Source organism: Anser brachyrhynchus (assembly GCF_964034855.1).
Source record: "Anser brachyrhynchus genome assembly, chromosome: 12".
In the NCBI taxonomy this organism is placed as follows: domain Eukaryota; kingdom Metazoa; phylum Chordata; class Aves; order Anseriformes; family Anatidae; genus Anser; species Anser brachyrhynchus.
This window is the reverse complement of record NC_137707.1, coordinates 5,018,150-5,037,058: the sequence shown is the minus strand read 5'-3', so window position 1 is coordinate 5,037,058 and position 18,909 is coordinate 5,018,150. Positions and strand designations below refer to the sequence as shown.

Sequence of the window (18,909 nt, the reverse complement as noted above, 5' to 3'; positions counted from 1 at the left end):
TAATGCTTGTGGCCTGATTTCTGACACTACAAGCCTCCTTTGAATCTCTCTGTAAGCTTTTTCTTCTCCTGCTCCATTAAGTCCATAACTGATATGACCATTCTTTGTGGCCACAGACAATGAAAGTCTCCTATGGCCTTTGGGCTTTGAATCAGGAGCCTTATCCTACAGGAGTCTACTCCATGCTGCCAGTCCCAGTTGAACTTTTACACTGCTTGTTGCGACTCTTCTGCCAAGGATACCTTGCTAGATTGACAGCCTGTAAGGTTTTCTGGCTTATTCCATTTATACACAGTTCTGACTTTCCAGCCCCAAATTACCTGATTTTACCAAAATCGACCTATGCAAGCACGCTTTATGACAGTAAATTTACATGGGCACTTCCAGCTAATGCATTGCTGTTCTGCTGTTAGTGTTGGCTGGTTTTAAGCATCCAGTTGTCTGCTTGGCTGCTCCCCGCAGGAGATGGGTGGTGGGTGAGCGCTGGGGGTGGGCAGAGGCAGAACTGCTCCCTCTGAATAGCAGGACTGGCTTGTTCCTGCCCAAAGCGTGTCTGGGACAATCAGCAGTGTTGTTGTATGCAGCAATGTTGTGTCTTCTGCAGTTCTGTTTGTTCACTACCTGCACTCACCTTATGCTTGTCTCCTGCTGAGCTTGCCCAGCACCTGCTGTAGTGGAATCCAAGTTGTGTTTTACCATCTGCCTCCTGAAGGAAAGATAACAGGGATTCACAGTCATAACGTTGTGACTGAATGTGATTTCTGCTGCCAAGTTATTTGAATGGAGATCAGCGGAGATGCTGAGGATCAAAGGTTTATTGTGAAGTTTATGGCAGTAAAGAGCTCTAGCAGGCACTCTTAATTGCTCAGTGCTTTCCAATCTGTGCGGTCTTTGGGAAATAGCTGTGTAGTGGTGTGATGATCCATTGAATTAACTGATTTGCACACAACATCTCAAGAGCAGAAGTTCAGCAGCTGCAGGCTCTGAAGTGCCACGAATGTAGTGAAAACTGCACGCCCAGATCAGAGCCTGAGACAGGATGGTAACTGAAGGTGCCTTGGGGTCCGGTCTAGTTAAAGTCTGCTTGAGGAAGTTGTCAGAATTAATAGATGACTGATGAGGCTGCCAAGAAGATTCTTTTAACCTGTGGAAATAACCACATAAAAGAATGGATGAAATGTAAACTAGCATTGTAGGTTTTCCTGGTTGTCACTAGTGTCATCATCTTCAGCATCTTAATGAATGTATTGGGAGTGTCCTCCTTGTCTCACTGGGTCAGCTAGAGAAGCTAGAGTCAGCTTCTCTACAGAGCATGTTTGGTTTATGTTTCCTTGGGAAATGCAGTAATTTTGGACAGTTTTATGGAAACCACACTCACAAGACTGTTCTACTTGATTTTACACTTTGCAACCCATGTATGTTCAGATCTGTGCTTTCTTCAGATGTATCAGGCCCCAGGAATATCTGTCCATGAAGCCAGGTCAGCAAATGGCTCTGCAATTTGCACGTGGGATCGAGAAGATAGGCTCCAGATCATCAAGGCAGTAAGAAGATGGAGTGGCCGAGGCACTGTGCCGGTAGTTCTGGCACAGGCATGAAGTTGCATTTCGATTGTGCTATAAAAAGGTCACAGTGACTGTGTAACAGCTGAGTAACAGATGAGTTGGTGCAGTTGATTTACTAATCTGAGACGGAAACATGTTGCAGCTTTTCCTGGATCTTCCTTTCTCAGTTCAGCCAGGAACAGCCCTTCCAGATGCCATGGACATCGTGTGGAGGGTGACTCTAGCATACCTGGGGGGCCAGCAGAGCTTAGCGTGAGACTAAGACTCATGGTCCAGTCCGTAAAGCAGAGTGAGTAAAACAAGAATGTAAGAATAGCAGTATCGCTGTGAAATCTGTGTGCGCAAAAGTCCTTGAGTGTGGATATGTATATACACGTGCACTCAAGCGAGAGAATGGGATGGTAGGATTGAAAGGTTATAAGGTGAGGGAAAGAAGTGTCGTGAGCGTAAATGTAACTGAGGGAAGACGTTAAGCAAGGCTGTGTGTTTGTTTCAGAGGTCAGTATGAGGTAAGAGTCACTCGAAGTGACAACAGCCGTGCAGGTTGTGAAATCTGTTCTATCGCTGCTTATAGTTTACGCTTTGAGGGGGTCTTTGTGGTGTGGTATTTCATATACATGGATTTACGGGAGTGTGAAATGAAAGGTAGGCTTCACTTTCAAGTTACATCTGTGTTTCTCAGTAGAGATTTGTTGGGTGAAGGGAAAGAAGAGATGGCTGGGGTTGTTACTGCCCATAATTAGCAAGAGCGCTGTGCAGTCCCGTGCAATTTATTGCAGCCATGCGGCCGCTTTCCCCCTCCAGTTAGGTACTTCGTATCTCTGCATCCTGATTCTTCTCTGCTGATACTAATGTGGATTGCTGGGCTTAGACTATCTTTTCCAGATGCTGGCATTTTGGGATGGATGTCCAGATACACTGCTAGGGATCTAAGTGAGACTCTGGATTGTCAGAGGATGTGAGTCATCAGTAGGAGCTGTTGGCTGTGGGTCACTTGTTGGTCTGTCATTTGTTTTAAAAGTTTACACATAAATTTAGGGGCCTTGGCCATCCAGATATGCAGATCTTACGAGATGGTTTCGTGGTTTGAGAGAGTGACTGAACCATGGAGGTTGAGATGTTAGATGTTCTCTATCTTGAAGATAATCACAGTAGGAAAAATAAGTTTAAGAAAGATGTTTGTGTTCTAGGAAAAGTTCAAGTTGACCTTTGAAGCCCTGTTTTCCCAAGAGAAGTTGTTTAAAGACAAGGAATAAGGAGTGTCAGGTGGGAAGTTTGGTTTGGAATTCTTCGTAAAGAATAAGAAATTCCTATATGAATTAATCTGATAAACATCCTTGCTTGTGTCTCCCTCCTTTCCATGTTGGTTTCACAGAAACCCGATGTTACACAGGCCCAAGCTTTAACCAGCGTTCAGCTCCCCGCACCCTGTTAGCAGCCGAGTTGCTTTTTCATTGTGTGTTATTAACCGTGACAAGGTGCTCATTTAACACTTGGCTTTAATCTTGTGGTGTTCGTAAATGCACGAACAGAAACCCTCAGTTATTTTCCTTGGATCTTGCTGGCTCTGATAAACACATTTCAAGAGCAGCCGTGAAATGTTTTTCTTCACTCTTCATTCTGTAACTCAGGACCGTCCAGAAGCGGGAAGAGCTGTTTATTTGTCTGGTCCACAGGCAGAACAAAACCACTTCCTCAGTTTTCTAATAAGTATCTTATCTTGAGACTGCACATATTTCTATTTCAGTGCTGTCTCACTGCTCTTCTGCAGGCGGTATGAAAAGGGGTTGACAAAAAGAGAGCAGACTTAAGATGTGTGCTCGTGTGTTGCTGCCATTTGGCTATGCCCTAATGAATGCCTGTGTTCTGTAGAAAGCAGCACGTTAAAAGTGCTGCAACAGGTTATATTAAATGACTGAGATCTGCTTGGAGTTGACCAGGAGAAGGCTCATAAAAACGTTAATTATTAGGCTGCATTTTCTCTTTACTTTCTGGAGGGTGCCAAGTACACCTTCTTTAAATATTCTTTCGTACAAGTGTCAGTGGTTGTACTGGGGGGCTGGCTCACTATCTAAGACCTAATGCATTATTTTTAGGTGGATAAGTTAAAAGTTGTATTGTTCTTTTGTCACTGAACGGTTGGCATGGTAATTGGAAATTTCTTAGTGTAAATTCCACTTATGAAAACATATCTTCTGTAACCCAAAGGGACTGTGTGTACAAACTTTGCCCATGGCTAGTCGGTGATAATCAGATGATAAAAATATGACAAGTTCTTCTTCTTCCTTTGGTCCTTCTCTGCTGTTGTATATTAGTCAGTAATACATTGAGTCATTTAGTTGTGGATTTGTGGATTGCAGGCTGGTGCAATTTCCATTTCTTGTCCCATAAAAATCTATAACTATATTTGTACAGATTATATATATATATATATATATACATGCTTTGAGTTTTAAGTCTTGTTGTTTCAGGCTGTGCTGCATCTCAAGCGCAGTTGTACTGACTGACTTACTGTTCTTTCTTACTTTCTTACCTTACTTTCCTTTCAGTGGATCTGATGGAAATAAAAGAAATTCGCCCAGGAAAGAATTCAAAGGACTTTGAGCGTTGCAAAGCAAGGCACAGAGAAGAACACTGCTTTACTGTTTTTTATGGTACCCAGTTTGTCCTCAACACCTTAAGTTTAGCAGGTAAACCTTTTTCTCCTTTGTTTCCTCTTCAAACTTAGATACTGAACAATCAAATACACTGATGAAATAGTAATGTAAAAAATACTGTGGTTTTTAACCTTGGCAGTTCAGGAGTGCACCAAATGCATAAAACCTGAGACCTTTTACTCAGCCAGCCCTTAATGTCTGTGAACTGCTCCATTTGTAACATTTTGCTGTCAAATAGTGTATTGTGTGAGACTTTTTCCTTATATTGTCTAAACAGAACAGTTGTATAACTTGTGGATGTCATACATGAATCACTTGCTGCAGTCTGTCTTGCACTGTACAGGTCAACAGCTCTGTGTTTTAAGAAGATGAATGCTTGTTGCTCATTAGAAGGCAACAGCTATTTGAGCACTAATTAATAGCATGTCTCTTAGTATGTGTTTATCAATATATCACTTTCTAGGCACTGTAACACTAACAGTACGTTTTATTTATTTATTTAATGTAGAAATTATATACTCCTAGGGAGCTAGCAAATGTTTCTTGTATATGTGGGAATTAATTGCATATAGATCACAGAACTGGAAGCCTGGTTTTACAGTCCGGTGCACAGGTAATTAAAGACTGTTTGTCACTAATTCAGTGTAATAGATTTTTAACTTCAGATCAAGTTTTACCATTGCTGGATGAGGTCTGAAAATTTTGAATAAGTGCAGCTGTGCCAGGTATTTCAGATTGATTTCCTCCAGCACCCCCCCACCCTGCCTCCATGGCAGTTCTCAAAACCAGGTTTCTGCCAGTACTTTGAAAACACTCAGTACCTTGAGGTATATTGTCGTAATGCTGAACTGAGAACAGCATGACTGATATAACTTTCAATTAAGGGGGAAATCCTTTTCCTTGTTAAAGCACTTTGTCGTGATTTTTTTTAAAACAATATAAAATAGTCCCTACTTAGAAGGGAATGGTGGCTGTCATAGAGGCCAGAATTGTCTTGGGAGAAGAATTGGTTTGGCACTGGTAGTGGGTGTTCTTCCTAAAATCGTAACTAATTGAAAAACATTTCCATGGGGAGCTGAGGCTGGGTTCTAGTTTTATCCTTGGAGGATAAAGCATTGTTTGAAAACATATTAAATAAAATGTAATCTTCATATTTTGAGAAACTGTTTTGCTTTGAAGTTAGTTAAAGAATTTGCACAGATTAGAGCTACTGTGTGAAAATATATTTTTTAAGAACTGTTATAATTGAAGAATGCCTTAATGAAATTTCAGAACCAGCTTGCTAAAGATAATGGACTTTGTCCGACTGAACACTGTAAAGACAGCATTCAAAGCCCTCAAAATGGTTTAATTGGCATTTCTCAGGGAAAGCTGTACCCAGAACGCAGTCCACAATCATGCTTCTGTAAGGTTGAAATGTTACATGTGTGATCATGTTAAATGATGTAGAGGACTCTTCTGGTTTGGGAAATGAAAAGGCAAACTAGATATAAACCTAAACTAGCTAGTGAGGTTGGAAGGCATATGCACCTGAGTTACAGTGTTAAGCTATGTAGACCTTTTTTAAATTTACCTTATATTAGAATGTGTTATCTTAGAGGTCTTTTCCAACTTAAATGATTCTATGATTCTCTATATAAGCTACATTAATTTCATACATTGCTCCCTTTCTGTTCCTCTTGCCTAAGTGTAGTCTGGGACAATCTGCGTTTAGAGGCACGGTTATGAAAAGAGGAGGTGGTTGTGTTCATCAAAAGCTAGTGATTTACAGCTTTCTTGTAGGTTGCTGGGAATATCACGAGCTAGGTTTACGCTATAACACACTGAATTCATTTTTCTGTGTGCTTCAAGTTGCTCGTGATCTAGGTCCCTGGGGAGAAAATGAAGTTTGGTTATGTTATGGTAAGAACTCAGCAGCAGTTTCATAGTCTTTCTGGTGAGATACTAAAATTTACCTAATCTGGGAAGCAGATGTTCTGTCAGAGTTTCCAGGATTGGCCCTCTCACCCTCAAATTTACATTGTGTTATTAGTTCTAGTATTAACAACATGGACTTATGCAATGAGATTTATTAAGGAGGAAGGTTAACCTGCAGCTCTGTGTACTAGCGTTTATCTAGTCGTCACAAGTTATGTCCTGCTTTTATATGTTTCTCACAGCATATTATTTTTTTTCAGCTGATTCTAAAGATGATGCTGATAAATGGTTGTGTGGCTTGAATATCTTGTATCAAGAAGTCATGACTGCTCCCACGCCTGCAATCATGGAGAGGTACGTAGGAATATTTTCACTTGGTGAGACTTGACATCTCTTTGGAATGTAAAGCGGAAAATGTCAAAGAAATTCTTGAAGTACAACAAGTGCTGCCTGCCAGTTACCTTAGGAACAACTACTAGCCAGTTAGTGTGTGGTACAGAAAGCTCCTATGGAAACTCTCCGTGTCTGTTTTGCTATATATATGTTCTGGAGCTGCACTTCTCATACACTCCTGTGAACTTGCAGTTTGCCTTGTTCTATATACCACAAAAAAATAACATCTCTGAATGCAATATCAAGGTCATCTGATCTGTGTTGAGTTCTTGGAAAATTCAAATGTCTTATGCAGTCACAATAGGCTTGATCTGGTAGATGTCCGTGTTGCAGCTTCTGTGTCCCTATGATTCCTATGTGCACATTTGCAGTTTTTCCTGTTGACACCATTGCATCAGATGGCAATGTGATCAGCTCACCTGGGACAGCCAGGATAAAAACGAACATTTTAAACGGTTGCTTTTTAGCAGACAGCAATATGATGGTGAAAATGCACCCTTAGTGCTTCTGAAGATGTCATGCTCGAAACTGCTTATGTTCAGAATGCCAATTTTGTTGACAAGCTTTTAACACTGTCTCTGTACTTGATTGCTTTTCATCACTGCTGACTTTTTTTTGTTGGGGGTGAGTCACTGCTGTTACCTGTTTTAAGGATATATTCCCTGTCCTTGATGTCTACCTGACTTTTGCAACTTTGATATTGACATTGATGTTGTCTTTACCTACTTGTAGTTTCAGTTGGGGAGAAAGTATTCTTCACTTCCTCCTGCCTTTATATATTGTGTGGTATTGCAGAAAGCTGTTATACAAAGTGCTACTAGGTTTCAGGCTACGTTTGTGCAGTGGACAAAGTGATTTCTGTAGAGAAATGAAGATAAGCTTAATACTGACGTGCTGTGATCATCCTTTAGATCAAAATTGCATGTGTATATTTACTATTAATACTGCTAATAGCATTTTGCTCTGTACCTAAAACTGACATGCATTTTAATCAGCATTTTCTTAAAAATTTTCTAAGCCCTCCCTCCCTTCCCCCTCTTTTTTTTTCATTTTTATGCATCTAAGATCTTTCAGTCAGCAGCCTGAGCTGACGTAGATCATTGACTTGGTGGAGTAACTCTAGATTAGCTGAAGTCTTGGCCCACTGTATCAATTTCCATTTTTACTGCTTCTGGTTGTTTATTCCTTTGTGCTGTGCACACCCTTCCCTTTCCTGTGTTGTTTATGTGGCCTTAAAATGCAATATTAAGCAGCAAAATAGTACATATTTACAACTAGGGTTGTAAAACTGATTGAATACTTAGATGCTATGCTGAAATATATTTGCTTTACTTAGTGATGTATGTTCTGATTTTTAAACACTTCTGTTGAATTTCATTTCTGGATTTTGATATTTAATTGATCATTTTCTTATAATTCTCAAATTAAAAATTTTTCACTCATTTTTTTCCCCTTTTCCTCAAGCTGGCTGAGAAAGCAGATCTATTCTGTTGATCAGACTAGAAGAAATAGGTAAGAAGCTTGCTTTTTATGTTCAGTTTGTTTTTAGTGAACTTTCACTGCAGGCAGTAACACGGAATGAGGGGAAATAACTACTACTTTGCCTGAGATGTAAAATATGAGACCTCTGAAAATGGTATTTGCTCTTGCTTTAAAAACACGTGTTTTGCCTTTTGCTAAATGCAGCACATTCATAACATTCACTTATGTTCATTATGTAGTATGAGGAAACAAGTGATGAGAAATAAATACTCTGCTGTTAGTGTAGATTTACCCTGCCAGTATAAAGAAAGGTGGTTGCCTTCTCCTAGTCTTAGTGCAGAGATTCAGCTCAAGCTGCACAGGCTTGTTAGGTTGCTTGCTTTGCAGAGGCATTTGCCCTTTAATACTTCCTGGGGGCAGTTTGGACCCCAGCAGTGTGGTTTGTATAACCTGCTGTCAGCTTTCCTGTGCAGATTTGCCGCAAGTTCTTCACTCATTCCTGAAGCATGTTTGCATTGGAGTGACCATGGTCTAATGTAGACAGAGCAGAACCAGCTTTTAAAAGCTTGTTTGGGCACCTGTAACCATCAGGCTGTGTAAGCAGAGTTCAGCGTGTGCTGCTAAAGGTCCAGGGTCGGTGTTCAGGTGGTTAGCCTTACCTGGTTTCGATCCTGACGGGGGTCGACCACGACTAGTATTTGTGGTATTTGGTTTGAAACTAGTCATGGCACCAACACCAGATATATCCAGAGATAGGGTTGTCCCAGCAATAACATGAATACTTTCCTGCAGGGGTCAGAGCTGCGATGAGAACAGAACAGAATATTTATAGGAAGAAGAGATAAGAGATACCTGAGTGTATTAGGGGAGAGGAGGAGGACTATTGGTACGAAAGGGTGATGTGTGAAAGAGTTGCTTTAACAGTGGGAAACAAATGTACTCTTGAGTATAGCTGTAGAAGGAAGCCTTGTTAGTCGTTTGGAGTAATGGCAAAAATCTCTGGTTGCGGGTTGTGTGGGGTGGTTTTTTTGCCTTTTTTTTTTTTTTTCTTTTTTGAGGGCTTGCTGTGTTGAATATAATTTCATGCAATTGGCTTGGCTATCTGGGTTTGTGTTTTTGCCCTATATTTGAATAGGCCAAAGCCAAAGAATCACCTCTGAGCTGATGCTTCTCACGTTTAAGAAAAAACAAAACAAAAAAACAACCACATATGGGTTGTAGGCTCCCATGTGCTGCATTGCTTCGTATGTTTGAATTTCAGTAGCTTGTTTCAGCTCCATGTGTGAAGTAGGTTTTGTAGCTTTTGCATAACAAAGGAGACTTTCTAAATGAATTCAGCGGCACACCTCTGGTTAGAGTTGCCAGAAAATGTGCAAAACTGTGAAGAATGTTGCCCCCCTTTTCCCCACATATATTGCTTTACCATGATTTTGTTCTGTGTAATGTTCTGTTTTTTTTTTCTAAGGTGTAATTCAGTGTGGAAAAGAACGTGCGTTTCCTCTCATTTAGGCCTTTTCCTGAAAGCAAAATGAAGCACGATGTTTCACTGTGCGAATAAGACTGTTACTGCAGGAAATAACACCCTTCTGCAGACAGCCTGCGCTGTTGTGTGGCTTGCTTCAGTGTGAGCAGTGTTTCCAAAGATGGCCAAAGCGGTGAAAGGCCCAATGTCATCCTTTACAACAAAGAGTTTTTAATTTACACCTGCTGATGCACTTTGTAAAACTAGCCCTACAATGAGGGTGTTTCAGGGAGAGGACCATGAAGCAAAAGCTTGGTTTTGTTAAGGTACAGAAGCTGTAGCTGGTGATATGTCTGCTGAAGCGGTTTCACGGGGTGCTTAAGGGTTGTTTCATTGGTACAAGGCAGTCTGCTTAGGATCTCGGGGACTTATGCTGTGGAGAAGGCAGTGATTTGATTTGTTCTCTTGGTAGATGATCCAGACTTTTAGAAAACTTCAGGAAAGGAGTTTGAGCTGGCCTTCGTTTTGTTTACTGCTGCAGTTTCTAGGGAGGGTAATTGTAAAGGTTAGGCTTCCAGGCAAGTCCTGCTTAACAGGTTGAATTTTTGCCAGTGGTAATGAAGTCCCAGCTCTTTGTTTTGGCTTGTGTTTGTCTTGCCGGAGGAAATTGCTTGTTTTTGGTGTTTGGGGTATGAGCAGAGTGCTCCTCCTTGCTCCCAAAAGGAGTGCTTTTTTTTCCAGAGGTCTGGCGACAGGGTGGAAAGCCAGGAATTTCCTGAGCTCTAATCTGGCTTTGGCATGGATTTTGGCTAAGTTCCTTCTTGCTTTTCCTCTTTCCCTCTCTACACAATGGAGATGAGAATCTCTCACAGGGCAGGTGCTTGCATGGATACTGTAGAACAGAAGTGTTACTTTTGTGGCTTTTGGGTGACTGTTCTGATCCTGTTTGTTTGCATAGAGTTAATGGCTTATGAATTGCACTGGAGGTCAAGGCAGAGCACCTTAATGCAGTGCCAACAGTACCCAAGAAAACAAGGCTAGTGTCTTGTGGGCATTAGCCATAGCACCCACAGATGTTGCGCCTATGTTCTCTTGTCTTTTCTCTGCTTCTCTTTGCTGCTGTGAGTTTTTATTCCCCTCATCTTCCAGTCTAGGACTTGTCCCTGTGCCCCTCACATGTCCCACTTTAATGCTGTGTCTTTCTCATTGAGGCCTCACAGCAGTACCTACGCAGAGTTTGAGACTCAGTCCTAAAATGAGACCTAATTTCTGTTCTTTGCTATCCAAAGACAAGTGGAATAGCAGGCCACTGAAAAGTCGCTGCAGGGGATGACTGAGTTGGTCTATCAGCTTGGTGCCGCTCAGTGGGAGAAGTCTCACTCTTCCCTTTTCCTCCACCATCTTTACGTGCTTCTAATCAGGCACTCAAGACTCTTTCCTTATTCTGGGTATGATGCTGATTTGGACACAAGGTGAGCTGAATGAGCTCATGAAGCTAGTGGAAGACTTGAAGACTAGGTCTCCTTTTTGCCTTATTTTTTTTTTTGCTGGCCTAGCAAGTTGAATCAGGTTAGTAGAAGGTTTGAGTGTCCAAGCTGGCCTATGGAAGCAATGGGACCATAGCAACAGGAGCAAAGAGAGCGGTTGCTTCTTGTAACAGCAGTTGGAGTTGGATTGCCTCACCTATGCCAACAACACATTTAAAGCATTTAGGCAGCCAGCTCCTATAGAAATCAATCCTCGTTTTGTTCATGCAAGAGTTATCATAGCATTGCCCTACCACCCATTTACACTGAGGATAAATACACCAAGTATTGTGACCTGCTCTGAGGTTGCACTGAAGGAAGCCATAGCAGCAAGAGTGGAGGTTGATGAGAGAAACCTCTGAGGTTGAGAGAATGGGAAGATGTGAAGGAAATTGAGTTTTTCAGATGGAACTATTTACAGTTTTGTTTTTAATACAGAGTCTTCCATCAACAAAAAATGTCTGATGTATACGTTGGACATGGTTCGAGTGGTGTGGCCAGTGTTGCAGCAATTAATAAATTTAGCTTTGTATCTATGTATTGCTTAAATACTTGATGAATTTATGTACATCACTGTATTTTTTAAAAGCTTAATGCCCAAAATAGTTGATGTGTCTGTTTCTCCCCACTAGCCAGAAAATGTGTCTAGCTTGCTTACATGTAGGTGTTATGTTTATAGGAGTTTAGTAATTATGAGAGATGAGTCCTATCCAAAATGTTTCAATAGTAACATTTTTGTGTTGATTTAAAAAAAAAAAAATATATATATATATATATATATATATATACTGTTAGCTGGCTGATTACAACAGAGTTGTTTTTTTTTTCTCTATCTTTTCTTTTTTCCAGTATTAGTCTTAGAGAGCTGAAAACTGTCCTTCCCCAAGTAAACTTCAAAGTGAGCAGCATGAAGTTCTTGAAGGATAAATTTGCGGTAATTATCTGATAAATTCTATCTGTTTCGTGTTATTTGATAGGTGTAGATATTTCTGTTCAGGTTACAGCGTATATTTTTGTTTGTTACCATGTACAGTTAAATAAATTATATCGATTATTATCTAAGTTTGATTTTGCTGGTATGTAAGGCTTTAGGAAAATACAGACATAAATGTTCCTACTTTTCATTGTAGGATTGCCTAAAGTTAACACTGGGCTTGGAGTTCTGGTGCTGATACTATGCAAGTGCATAGGAAACTGTTGGATGTTTAAGATAAAATTCATGTATAAGAATAAGAATTCTTTTGCAATATGATCAAAGTAATAACTTCTTCCAATTTATGGTAATACTAATAGCTTCTGAAGGTCCTTTCCATTCCTACAGGAATTTTAATTATCCCCACCTTTTCCTGCTTTCTAATTCACCACCCTTAAAGCATCCAGTTTTGCTTCTGTTGCTCCAGCAAACAATGACTGAATAAGGCACTACTTCACTTTGGGTAACATAGTGGAAATAGTCAGGGTACAAAATAAAAGGCCAAAGATGTGGGCTTAGGAGTACTGTGTCACGAACCAAGAGTCTATTTACTTGTTTGTGTTCTTAAACAAAAAAAATAGAAAAAGAAAATAATCCCCAAACATAAAACAAATGAAGTCAGAGTAGAACTGAACGTGTGAGAGGGTGGCTGCCAGAAGAGGAGTATCTTCTGTGCTGTGCAAATGCATTTCAGGGAATTCTAAATTCACTACATGCTACTTTCTATTGTAGGAAATAGGTGCTCACAAAGAAGAACTTAGTTTTGAACAATTTCATTTGTTCTACAAGAAAATCATGTTTGAACAACAGAGATCGGTAAGCTTTTTATAATTAGTCTTCATAATGTTAAACTGATCAGAACAAAGAGCGAACGCTGTTTTTTTGCTAACATTTTTATTTTTCCCCATTCTTGTAACAGAAAGGCTATAGTACTGTGCTCGACGTTAACAGTCACCGTCAACAATTGGCTTAAGAGGATGAAAAAGTCATTCACGTTGTTTCTTGTATATTGGTAGTAAAGATATGCACAGATATAATGGGGTTTCTAGGAAGAATTTTTCTTGTGAGTTTGTTAGTTTGTTTGGTATAGGGAATGTCTTTATATTTGGTTTGGTTGACCTGTTTGCTGGTAAAAGCAATATTTTTTCATACTTGTATTAATCTTGCATTACAAGGAACATTCTGTAAACTACTGGGGTATATCCTGAACATCAAGTAACAGCTATTGTTCTCCTGTCTCATGCTCAGAGATGACAAACGATGAGTCCAGAGCATGATGTGCTTCAGACAGTGCTTGTGAAAAATAAATGCAGTGGATTAACTGCCTGACTACTGTTTCCTTGTATTAATTGCAAAGATCATGAAGTTGGAACCTGCATGTGTTTAGTGACTCTGAAAATTAGGAACTGTTTGTAACTGTGTGAAGACAGATGATTTGAAATTACTTGCATACATATCTTTATTGATGACATGCATATTGTTGACTCAACTTGCAGTTGTTGAAATGGAAACTTCGATAGTGAAAGTCAGTGTTGTTTCCTTTGGTAGTACTGCTTTCTTGTGATGCTTAAAAGTGATGCTGAAATTGTTGTGAAGTAATTATTAATCTCCATGTACTGATAAGGTTTTATTTTTGGTTACGAAAAGTCTAGAAAATGATCTTAAGCAGAAGGTTGAAGAGTAAAACACAAAATAAAGAGGTTATCTGACTTCCTTAAACTCTTGTTATCGCCACTTGTGGATCATTTCAAAGAAACTCCTCAATTTGCTCAACAACTGCTAAGGGGCAGTTGATAAGTTTCCTGTGATCTGCAACTAGGCTGCTCCAAGCTGGGAGCAATTTAGATTTTACATTCAAATGCATAAATATGATGGTAGATATGTAATTCCAATGTTTGTGGGCTATCAAGAAATAAAAGCTCCACAGAAAATTCACAGTCTTATCAATGGCAAGCTTTTTGCCTGAGAATTATGTGCCTTTACAGTGGAAGGCTTGACATGCAATCGCCAGCCTTGGCAGTAAGTTTTTTTTTCTAATGCGTTTAATTCAAAATGTATCTTGTCAACTTGCATGCAGCTTTCCTAGAGTGGAAATGCATGTTTTTCCCCTTTCCAAACCAGTAGTCATTATTAGATGAAATTAGATGGAAAATTGCATGTTCTTTTATTTTTTTTAATCTTATCCGCCACCCTTTTTTTTCTTTTTTAAAGATTCTCGATGAATTCAAAAAGGATTCCTCTGTGTTCATTCTTGGGTAAGGCTCTTGTATTATTTTTCCAAATAACACACATATGGTAGCAGTGCTGCAGGACTTTTTAATTACTTCACTGGCTTTTGTTCTTATGCTTTAGTAAGTGAAAAGAAATTATAGATCTTATTGCATTCAGAAAGGTGAATTTATCCTGGGCATAAGTTCTGGTTATCATTTGATAAATGTTTTTTACCTTCTGACAAGAAGAAAACTGGCATGGACTCAAACAAGCAAATTGACATGTTCAGATTTTACCAAGTGCAGAACAGAACTAGTGAAGGACAATTTGATGGAAAAACTTTAAACTGGACTGCAGAGGCTTTGCCTGGACTCATGCAGAACACTGATGCTAACAGTTTCTACAAGTTTCACTTGGTGGACTTGGAAAATTTAGTAAAATGTGTACAGAGTGTAAAGGGAGGTCTCGGGTGCTGCTACTATTTTAACCACAAATTAAACCAGTTTATCTTAGCTTTGAATGTTACCACAGATGAAGGAAGTTGTTTTAAAAGTTTCTTCTAAGTATACCATGCATTTCCCTAGCCCTTGGTCATGCTGTGTGAATTAAACTGGTGAGACTGCTTTAAACCACAGATTTCTCAAGGATGTGTAAGGTTATAAATGCCTTATTGGTGCCAGATGATGCAACATTTGTGTCCTACAAAACAGAGAGCAGCTGTGCTGCCTTTTTGTTGGTGTGGCTGCGTTCTTGCCTCTTTATTCCTGAAGTTTTATCCAGGCGATCTACTGTAGTGGATAATACATGGAAGGAATTATCTGTGGATGTGTGGCTTGGTGATAATTCAAAAGAACAGTCTCTCCATGTGCCTCAAATAAACTTAAGAAAACACCTGTGAAGTGAATGCTGTTCATTTGCTACAGATCAATGAACAGAGATTTGGTACTTTTCCCAATGAATCATTATCAAAAATACATCAGGACTCTAGGAGGTTTTATTTAAAGGCTCAAATTACAGTGATTTGGTAATACAATATTACAAGCCTAATCTCAATTTCACTGAAGTTATAAAAAGTTTCTTCCTGGCGGCAGCACATTTATACTGTAAATGCAAGATACAAATCCCTGTCATTTTCTGCTATAACATCTGATGACACTTTCTCTGTTGTTTCTTTAGATTCAATTTTCCTTTCTCTTTCTCTCTTTTTTTTTAAAGAAATACTGACCGCCCAGATGCTTCAGCAGTTCATCTCCATGACTTTCAGAGATTCTTGCTACATGAGCAGCAGGTGGGAATGTTACAGAAATTTTCAGCTCTTTTTGCTGTCTCTCGATATTACATGCTCCTTTAAAAAAAAAAAATGATATGACACTGAATGTGATTCATGTCAGCTATGATACTAGGTTACTAGGTCTTGGAAAGATTTCTTCTTATTTGCCGCTGTTGAAGTTCACAAGAACCATTATTTTTCGTCCATATAAAAGTCTCTGAAGGTGCACCGGAGGAAGAGAGGCAGGACAAAGTAAATGATGTTTTAGCAGGTCTTTGTTTAGTCATGTAGATAAACAGACAAGGTTGGAAATAGACCCTGCATGATAGCCTGGCCTAGTTACAGCTGTCACCATAGATACAGCTAGGGGTAATACCTTGGCCATGGCCCCATTTTATCAGCTTGTATGTAAAAAGCTGAGCTGACTGCCTGCATTCGAGTCAAGGGTAATTTTCTTCTTGAATGGGCCAGTCTGATGTTCCATACCAGCAAGCAGATAAGGGTGGAAGCAGGTACTGGAACTGTCTTCATGGCCTTCTGTAATCTTATTTAGCACAGACACTGTGGAAGAAAACTCATAATTTGATATATAGGCCAATTTTTAAGGTTAGACATTCACAAAGGATATAATGGAGTGGGTCTAAGACTGCTGTTGGACGTTGTCCACTTTCCAGGTCTTTGCCTCCTATCCTATACTATACACTATAGCTAGTGTTATATTCGTTAGGTACTGATAAACTGCAGGCTTGCAAATATGAATGAAAAGTGAGATCTATGCTTCCTGTATAAGATTGCTAATTTCTTTTTCTCTTTATTTCACTGTGTTAAAAGTACATTCAGATTGCACTTAGATGTGTGAACAGAATATAGTTAAGGCATATATTTCAAGGAGGCCAGCTTTTTCCTGTGTGTGTGCATGCATATATGTACATATGTGTGTGTGGATCTTGTGGGCCTCCAATCTATATAAAAGTACTCAGCTGTTTTTTCCCTCTCAAACATCATAGAGGAAACTCTTAAGATGTGAGTGCAAAGAAATATACTGTCAGTAATCTATCTGAAATGGAAGACTTAATCAGAACTGTAGGGTTCTGTTCTTTATCAGATTTTATACAGCATATCACCACATCTAAATTTTTCTACTTTATTATCTGAAGGAGTCTTGGGCACAAGATCTGAGTAAAGTCCGAGAACGAATGACCAAATTTATAGATGACACTATGAGAGAAACTGCTGAACCCTTCCTCTTTGTTGATGAGGTAAAATGATGATGCTTTCTAATAGTTTCTCATGGATTTTTTTCTTTTGCTGCTAGCTCCTAGTTTGTTAATTGGTTGACAGATCCTTTGTGATGTTCCTGCTACATTGTTGGGTTTCTTATATTTCTTGCATGTTTAAAACATTTAAATTCAGTCTCTCTCTTTGCATTTTAGTTCCTCACTTACCTTTTTGCAAAAGAAAACAGTATTTGGGATGAGAAATATGATTCAATAGATGTGCAGGACATGAATAATCCTTTGTCCCATTACTGGATTTCTTCCTCTCATAACACGTAAGTTATCAGAAGTCCCATTATCTATCCCTGTTCAAATAGACCTGGCACATGTTAGGAGAAAGTAAAACATTTTAAATTATAATATCCAGAAATATACTGTCTGTGTGTGTGAAATCTTCCTGAAGTATGATATAAATGTGGCAAATATAGCATGTGGGTTTCCTTTCTCCCCTTCTCTTAACATCTTATATAGATTTTGAGACATAATCAGCTCTGTTGGGAAAAAACAAACAAACAACAACAACAACAAAAAAAAACACCCTCAAACTCTGAGTCGTGTTAGAAAAATTAGTCTCAACTTCAAACTGTTGCAGCCTCTCTGTTTTCAGAAATCAAAGTTACTGAAGGAGCTTCTGTTTTTTTCCAAGCACCAACAGCGTTTGCTAAGCCTATGTCAACATTAGTTGTACCTGAACATAAGAATGCTGTAAGGATCCAACTTATCCTGTGGGAAGATCCCGTGCTGGTAGTGTGATCTAAAGGGCAGTGGGTTTGTTGTGTTGGGAAAGGAGGCAGTGGTGGTATGCACTATTAATAGATACGTCGACAGTTTGCAATGTCAAAAAGCAGAAAAGATTTGGTCCTGAGTGGGAAAAGAATATTTGGACCTTAAATCAGCATATCTGCTGATCAGGGCTTGGCTATTCATTGGCTTTGTCTGGAAGTGTTCTGTGCTTAGTAACTTAGCTGCATATTTCCGTAGCTTGTGCCTAAGGCATCCAGCCCTTTTCCTTGATAATACACGGTGCGCAAGCTCTTTAGCTGAAGTTAAAACCTATGTAGTGATGAGTTGAACTTTCTTCAAGTGAATGGGAAGTTTTCTCATCTAGCATTGTAATAAAAAGAAAGAGCATGTAAAGAGAGTGAGGAGAGATGAACAAATTAAATGTTGCAGGAAATGAAATGAAGTGGATATGGATATAACTGATAGATAACTTGAAGTATACGGTGTAGTATCACTCCAAATACTCTCCACATCCCTTCACTATGATTGTCTCAACATGATCAAGTAAGTATATGTTGCAGAGCTCATGGTTTGTTCTCCAGGAACCTGTCAGAGTTGATTGAGGTTTAGATTGAACGTTAACCTTCTATAATTTTGTCCGTTCAAAAATCTGGTAGCATTTGGTTCAGCAGAGCCCAGTTCTTCCATAGCAAGTTTGGAAAAAACCCCAACCAGTCAACATACAGCCTTCATAACAGGAGAAAAAAATTTTCCCAGTGAATGAGTGGGAAATAATTGAAATTGATTGCCTGTTTTCTCTTACGATTTTCTTTTATTCCTTAGATATCTGACAGGAGACCAGCTTCGAAGTGAATCCTCCACAGAAGCTTACATCAGGTGCCTTAGAATGGGATGCCGATGTATTGAGTGTGAGTAATGAGCTTGTGGAGTGGTTTATAACATACTCTTCATATAAGCAGGGTTTCCCCTGTTTACCAAGAAAGAAAAAAGAACCGAAATCAAGAACTAGTTTGTTTCTTTTTTGAAATTTTAGTTAGTCATATGAAAAACACTGATTCCCTAAATAGTTTTTGTTATGCCTCATTATTGCTCTGTTTACTTGCTCTGGTACTTGTTCCCTGGGAATTCCAAGAGGTTCTGTCTGACTCTCTCACTGTACACAAACAATTCAATCTTTGATCTACTATATGAAAGCATAAGATTTAAATTTGAATTACTTGTGCAGTGTAGATAGATAAAAAACTTATTTGCCTTCATCTAATACAGACAAGCCTAAGTCTCAGATTTTTGTAATTTGGTGCTATTTGTCATCCTGTTTAACTTGCTTGTAAATCAGTTGATGTCTTTGTGCCATTGTTCTCTACTAAGTCTGTATGCTTCTTCAACCCTGTGTTTGTGTTCCTTATTGAAAGATTTGACTTGAATTTCATGT

The 18,909-nt window shown here is 39.2% G+C and overlaps 1 protein-coding gene across 6 annotated transcripts in view; it reads left to right on the top strand.

The window, feature by feature from the left end:
• PLCG2 (phospholipase C gamma 2) overlaps positions 1-18,909 on the top strand; it is a 69,585-nt gene that overhangs the window by 23,725 nt on the left and 26,951 nt on the right. For all 6 annotated transcript variants that reach the window (XM_080552455.1, XM_080552457.1, XM_080552456.1 and 3 more), the window contains 10 exons: positions 4,115-4,255; positions 6,400-6,493; positions 7,997-8,044; positions 11,852-11,936; positions 12,708-12,791; positions 14,187-14,230; positions 15,402-15,474; positions 16,614-16,715; positions 16,890-17,008; positions 18,300-18,385. In XM_080552455.1, the coding sequence (XP_080408581.1) occupies positions 4,115-4,255; positions 6,400-6,493; positions 7,997-8,044; positions 11,852-11,936; positions 12,708-12,791; positions 14,187-14,230; positions 15,402-15,474; positions 16,614-16,715; positions 16,890-17,008; positions 18,300-18,385 (876 nt within the window). The remainder of the gene's footprint in view (positions 1-4,114; positions 4,256-6,399; positions 6,494-7,996; positions 8,045-11,851; positions 11,937-12,707; positions 12,792-14,186; positions 14,231-15,401; positions 15,475-16,613; positions 16,716-16,889; positions 17,009-18,299; positions 18,386-18,909) is intronic.